The sequence below is a fragment of the Atta cephalotes genome (genome assembly GCF_000143395.1).
Source record: "Atta cephalotes unplaced genomic scaffold scaffold00008, whole genome shotgun sequence".
In the NCBI taxonomy this organism is placed as follows: Eukaryota; Metazoa; Arthropoda; class Insecta; order Hymenoptera; family Formicidae; genus Atta; species Atta cephalotes.
Genome location: NW_012130072.1, coordinates 3,832,440 through 3,839,127, shown reverse-complemented (window position 1 = coordinate 3,839,127; position 6,688 = coordinate 3,832,440). Strand labels below are relative to the sequence as shown.

At 32.1% G+C, this 6,688-nt stretch overlaps 2 protein-coding genes across 2 annotated transcripts in view; one reads left to right on the top strand and one right to left on the bottom strand.

Moving 5' to 3' along the window:
* LOC105627227 overlaps window positions 1-6,688 on the bottom strand; it is a 20,220-nt gene that overhangs the window by 177 nt on the left and 13,355 nt on the right. The window contains exons 6-14 of the mRNA XM_012208515.1: window positions 3,569-4,102; window positions 2,863-2,963; window positions 2,293-2,401; window positions 1,828-2,179; window positions 1,611-1,724; window positions 1,255-1,416; window positions 967-1,161; window positions 100-440; window positions 1-8 (exon numbers count right to left, since the gene is read on the bottom strand). The exon at window positions 1-8 is cut by the window's left edge and continues 177 nt beyond it. Coding sequence (XP_012063905.1) covers window positions 1-8; window positions 100-440; window positions 967-1,161; window positions 1,255-1,416; window positions 1,611-1,724; window positions 1,828-2,179; window positions 2,293-2,401; window positions 2,863-2,963; window positions 3,569-4,102 — 1,916 coding nt within the window. The remainder of the gene's footprint in view (window positions 9-99; window positions 441-966; window positions 1,162-1,254; window positions 1,417-1,610; window positions 1,725-1,827; window positions 2,180-2,292; window positions 2,402-2,862; window positions 2,964-3,568; window positions 4,103-6,688) is intronic.
* The window catches only part of LOC105627228 (acyl-CoA-binding protein homolog), a 24,622-nt gene continuing 23,573 nt past the window's right edge, over window positions 5,640-6,688 (top strand). Inside the window, exon 1 of the mRNA XM_012208516.1 lies at window positions 5,640-5,731. Coding sequence (XP_012063906.1) covers window positions 5,660-5,731 — 72 coding nt within the window. The 5' untranslated portion in view covers window positions 5,640-5,659. The remainder of the gene's footprint in view (window positions 5,732-6,688) is intronic.

Sequence of the window (6,688 nt, the reverse complement as noted above, 5' to 3'; positions counted from 1 at the left end):
AAATATTTAAATGTTTTTGATATTTCGAAATACGTAATAACTTCGTATAGTCATACATTATACGAAGTTATACGTAACGAAATATTCATTAAAAAAGATTATGGCGTAAATACAATATATTACCTGATTGTAACGACAGCTCATCAGGTTGATTTGGCAAATATGGATATTTGGCCATAACTTGCGGGCAGTCCCAAGATTCATATAACGTTTCCCCAACTAAACCACGTTTGGGTGGTGAGACAGCCTCCAGCCAACGTTCTCGTTCTGTGTTATTTTCACACGTTAAGATATATTCTATATGACGACCGCAATGATTCTCCAGAAAAGTCAGTATCATAGCATTCCGTCCGGCGAATGGCGATTCTTCGGAAGCCGATTCTAAAGCCAGAAGATTTCGTTTGCACGCGTCTATGACGGTGTAGCATTCATCATGAGCACTGCAAAGTATTTTATTTTAAACTTCTTATTAATAAAAGAATTTATTTGAAAAAGGAAATCTATAGAAAAGATATTGTAAATTTTTTATGATGAAGTTGCATTCCTAAAGATCCATTTATTCGAGTTTTTTCTATATAAAAATAAGATGTCTGAAAGACAATTTTTAAAATAATATTCAAAGATTTCATAAAAATCTAAACGTAAGATATTTCAAAGACATACAAATGTCTTTCTGATAATTCCATAAGACATCTCCATAATTTTAAGATGGTCTTGCTGTTTTTAATAATATCTCGTTGCTATGTACTGAACTGTTTATTTATTTATTATCTCTTAAAGGATACAAATCTTCTAACAATAACAATAAATAAATTAAATTAAATCAACTCAATTTTCCAAAATAAAAAGCAAAGGCTTACAACTCTCTCTCTTTCCCATAAAAATTATAATAAAACCAATTTTGGTAGAAACCAGGATTATAATGCAACGAAACAAATAAATGCAATTATGTTAAATAAATCTTACTTAGATTTCAATTTCGTGACTAGAAGATAATCAGTGAGTAACAAAAGATAGAGTGGTGTCTTGGTAAATTTCTTTCCGAATGTGAGCTTATATTCAGTGTCTGTTTTCGTCGACAATTGCACGACCGATCCACTTCGAACTAACTGCTTGCCTCTCAGCATGATTGGTTTAATTTTCGAGGTATACTCCAGTTTCCTATGATTAAAGACACGTAACTTTTATTTCACAATACATAAACATATAAAAGAATGAATACATAATATTAAGTAATAATATAGCATACAATACCTTGCCAAAGCTTCCATTTCGGCTTCCTGTGCAGCAGCTCGCGCCCCTTCGTTGCATTCAGCAACGACGTTACTCAAGGTTGATAAGACCTTTTCCCAAGATATTCTGTCTGAATTTCCCATTGATAATTTGGAAAGAATGGCGTCAGCTAATAAGGGTAATCTACGCAAAATTATCGACTAAATAATATCTTTAATTCTACAACTCAATTAATAATAATTACGTGAAATGCAAAATTAACATACAATACTAAATAAACTTTAATATGTCAAGATAGTAATTCCAGACAACATGTTCCAAAATTGGAACACAAGGCGTCTTAAAGAGGATTATTTGATATTCATATCATATTATACCTTGTAACGCGTTGCATTGGTAGCATTAAGAAGGAATGTAGAGATAGATTTTGGCATGCCGGTTGCATTTCTATGCGTTTAACAGTCTCCAAGAATTTTACACCTCTCCGAGCTCTGCAATAGAACAAATACAATAACTATTACTATGTCGAACAAAAATATATTTTATCTAAATCTTTTATCAAAATACAAAAAATACGATTTTATGGCGTCTTACTTGAGTTCTTTCAGGGTTGTGTCAATGCTGACTTGATTCGAGCAATACGCTACGTATGTGGCTTGACACTTTTCGGCGTGTTTCAACAAGACTTCCGATAAACCCGGTAACATTAGATCTTCTCTCCATACAGCTTCTAATTCAGCTAGGAACGTTTGCGATGCCGACAATACGCTTGGCACCCCACCAAATAATTTCTTTCTTTCGATTGGCGTTAGAATCTCATTTATTAGTATATGATTATTGAGGAACTCATTCTCTAGGACTCGAAGAGAATTTAAGTACGACGCTTCGGAAGTTAAGATCTCAAATTTCGCTTCTTGAATCTTTTTCTCTTCTGGTGTTAACTTCTCTAATATTGAAATTCTTTTGCTAATTTTTTTATGATATCTTCTTATTCTCTATACTTTACTACATATGAAAAATATTTTTCTAATTAAATGTACATTATATTATTTAACTTACGTAAGAGACCACTGTATACCACTTGTGGAGTATGACACCAGAGCATTCTTTGCCCTGCTCTGGTAAGATCCGCTGTGGCTGGTTTCGTTTTCCTCATCATATCTTCTACCTGTAAATGAAAAATTATATAGCAACGTCGTGTAAAATAGCATCGTGCTGTTCAAATTTTATAAATCGTAAAATACAAAAATAATTTGTCAAAATCATATAGTTTTAAACAGTTTTTAAAAAATTTTAAAATTAAAAATTCTTTTAGTAAACCATACAATAAAAAAAAATATAATAAAATATAAGAAAGAAAAATTAAAAACTTTTATTTTTTAAATAATTATAAAGAAAAGAGTTCTTATTAATTCTTCTTAATTGAAGACAGTAATAATAAAAATCTAGGCAAGAAAGAATAGGTGCTAAAAATCTAAGAATTTAAAATTAATAAAAAAATCTCGTTACATGTTATAATTAAGAATATATGTTTTATTTACAAAAATCATCAGTAAAAATATCTATTTGAAGAAATTTCTTTGGAAGAATGCCTCATATATGAATTTTAACTAATGTAAGAAACATTACCTCTTCATAGCCTTCGGAATCTGATTCGAAAGCAACACGAGCCACCGCGGCTGCATAAAACTGATAGAGAGGCTCCTGATCAGCGAGCACACTGTAATGATCTAAAACAATATATTTTGTCAATGCAGCTGATTTCCGTAATTTATAGAAGAACGACAATCAAAAAATGAGCGCGCATAAATCTTTCGGCGAGTACGTTAATTAATTATAGAAAGTTAATTGTAGGAAGTACCATTAAAAAATGTACAAACGTGCTTTTTCGGTGCAGCGAGTTCTTATGCATATGGAGTATGCATATGGATATAAGGAATTCTTATGCATATGAGAAAACCAAAAACTATAGAGCAAAAACTTGTTATTTAGCTGATGAGAATCGTTGATTTAGCCTGTGCTTGGTAAAATCAGGTCACTCTCATAAATGCGTCAATAAAACTCGTTTTCTTTCGCGATCATTGTAATGTCTAATTTATTATTTAAATAAATTTATATCGAATTATCTATAGACGCATTCTGCGTTCTTGAAATCTTATTGTTAGGCAACTGTTTGTAATAATACTTCTGCTTGTAAGATATTATCCATACAATAATTTAATTTACATTTATTTATCAATAGCACATCCATTTCAGAACTCAGTATTATCGTGTACACCTTACTGTAAATTAGAAGAGAAAAAAAAAAGATAATTTGGAAATTATTGAGACTCACCGACATCGGTGCTTGTCGGAGTTCTTGAAGAATCGTCACTGCTGCTTCCCATATATTGACTATTGGTATAAATCGCCTCCTTGACGATGCCGTTGTTATTATCGCGGATGCCATCATTTCCGTTGTTCTCATCGAGATAGAAAGTCGGCGGGCCAACGATGCTCTTTCGGCTGAAGTGCTTCAACCGGAAATTGAAATACTTTCCAACGTCGGCGTGAGGCTCATTGACGGATTGCTCCTTGTCATCAAAGCCAGACTCGTCGACGGATGTCCGCCGCCTGATCCTACCGAGACTGCCTTTGGTGATGCTCCAGGTTCTGCGAAGCATCTTTATTCGCCTGCCCAAGGACTGAGTTAGACTGGCCTCCCTTGGCGGCGGCGGAGTTGGTCTTGTAGGACATTCCAAATAAGTATCGATCACGCGATCATTGCGGGACTGTCGCGTAATGTCCGTTTCCGTCTCTGAATCGCTGCTGAAGTCATCAGGTTGGCAGGAATACAGACTCTCGTATGTACTATCATCGGAAATGTTGTCTGATAAAGAAAAAGTCAGGATCAGGAAAACTGGAAGTTACCGAACTATTATGAGAATATTCCATTCTTCGCTCCTTTTTTAACTTTAAAGAGAAAGCTTTGTATAATTGTAGAAAGGATTTTTAAACTATTATTAATATTATTATTATTATTAGTATTGTATCCTAATCTTTATATTATAAACTATACATATATATTTAATATATGTATAGTTTATAAGAGTTTGCAATGAAATTAAAATAAGTTTTAGATAGTAGTGAAATCCAGGCTGTAAAAAGAAATATAATTATAATATGTATAATTTTTAATTGATTTATAATTATGATTATGCAAAATTAATACATAAAGCTTTAATTTTAATTTATTTAAATAAATATAATAAATACAAACAAAAATATCGTAGGTCATCAGTGATCTATATAGCGTAGTGCAGGATAAATCATTTAAAATTATCGCAACACAAAATGTGTTAAATATTCTCAGGCTGTTGCAAGGATATATATTTGAAAAATATTATTAGAACAGATAGAAATACAGTGTTGTTCATTGAAATATTTTCTGACAATCAATACTTAAGTTTATATTTGTCTTATGCTCGTTTCTACTGAGTAATTTAATTTTAATTTTAGTTCAACTAACTCTTCATCTTTTTCTAGTTCTAATGCCCATTTCTACCGATATAATTTAATTTTAATCTTAGTTCAATTACTAATTCATCTTTTTCTAGTTCTAAGAGTTAGAAAAATATGAAGATCAAGATAAACCAGATTAAAGTTAATTTATATTATAGAGGTATAAATAAATATATCAAAGAAAGAAGACCCAGCAAACGAGAATGGATTAAAATGGATTGAATTTTTTTCTAATCGAATGCGTATTTTAAATAGCGAATACTTTTTTTTGGATTTAATTGGATTTAATTGGACTCAATTAGATTCAATTGGATGCAATTGAATTGAAAAACTGTATTTCTTATTCAAAATTTTGAATTGAACAGTATTCACAATATACAGAAAAAGCTAATATTATTTTTAGATTGAAAGATTGAAAACATAGAGATATGCTCTATGCGATTCCTATAAATGAAAAATGCATTCAGGATTGAAAAGCATTCATTTTAACATTCGTGAATCAATATTTCTGAAAATCTGAATCCATTTCAATTCATTTCAATCCATTCTCTGCGGACTTAAATGTAACATCAGACATTGATAAAAAATCCGCGATCGACGATACTTTTCATCTTTTTGATAGCGTTTTTTAAGATACCACGCATAGGTACCTTCATGCACATAACATGACGTCTCCTGGGTGTCCACATCATCGTCGAGACTGATGACGCGCAGTTGCACCAGGCCCTGAGTTCTCCGTGGCAGATCGTCGCCTCGGCCCGTCGATTTCCATTCCTCAGCGGTCTTTTGCGTCTCGCCGCCGATGAGAAGTACCGATCCGCCGCCTAGGCTGACGGCCACTTGAAATCATCCGGTTTCAAGATCAGACTCGCCAAGCCAAAACCGAAGAAATCAGAGGCACGCTCTCACCCACGCGCGTTGGATCATGAACACGAACGAGGGAATGCAAAAGGATATAATACTGGGAGTCAACGCGATAAGGACAAACAGACATGAGGTGAGTCAAATATGGCGAAATATGCGATCAGATTCCCCACCACAATGGAATTTCATGTCCATCGACGATGACGAACTTTCGTTTTACCGAGTTAGCTGGCAATCGACAGTTTTATGTAATACGCACGTCATCGAAAAATATATATCGAAATATTTATGCAAACGTCCTCGCGAAGATTTCATGGATAAATTAAGATTCATTGCGAATCATTACGAATGATGACGAGCATGAATTCGAATGAGCTTTTCTGAGAGGAAAAGAGAGTGTAGTTTACTATGATCTTCTTTGCAATCTCTTAGAAGAAAGTAGAAACTTTGATTACTTTTCCGCGCTGCTTCCTTAAGAGTAACTTGAGAGTATCATCTAGCTATGACAATTTATGTTAAAACGAGATAGGAATTTTGATGAGTTAATCCATCTAATCAAATCTACATTCAAATTTTTAACAGACACTGAAAATATTTCTTGAAAATGAACCAGAAGATTCTGATCATATCAGAATTTTGCATAGTAAAAAACATTTCCTATTTCTGTTGAAAAAGATCCACTCGATATCTTGTTAAAGTTTTATGTTAAATTTTTAACATTCGAGTATTAATTTAACTTAATATAATTATGTTATTTAAATTTGTATTAAATTGATATTCAACGTTTTTTAGCCCAAATAACACAATTTATAAGTAAATTAGCAAATAACAAATTAAAAATAACGTGTTTTAAAACGTAAATTCCAAGATGAATGAATAAAATATGTATTAATTTAATCATAAATGTTAATTTTGCTGAAAAAATATACTTTCATGATTTGCTTACAAACTGTATCAGTATTATCTTTTTTGTTTTTTAAAATAATATTTGTATTACTTTCTAATATATTTATCTGGCGTTAAATTAACACATAAATTTAAGTGGATTGTTTGGGACACACGAAATGTTTTAAATTCAAAATAAATTTTC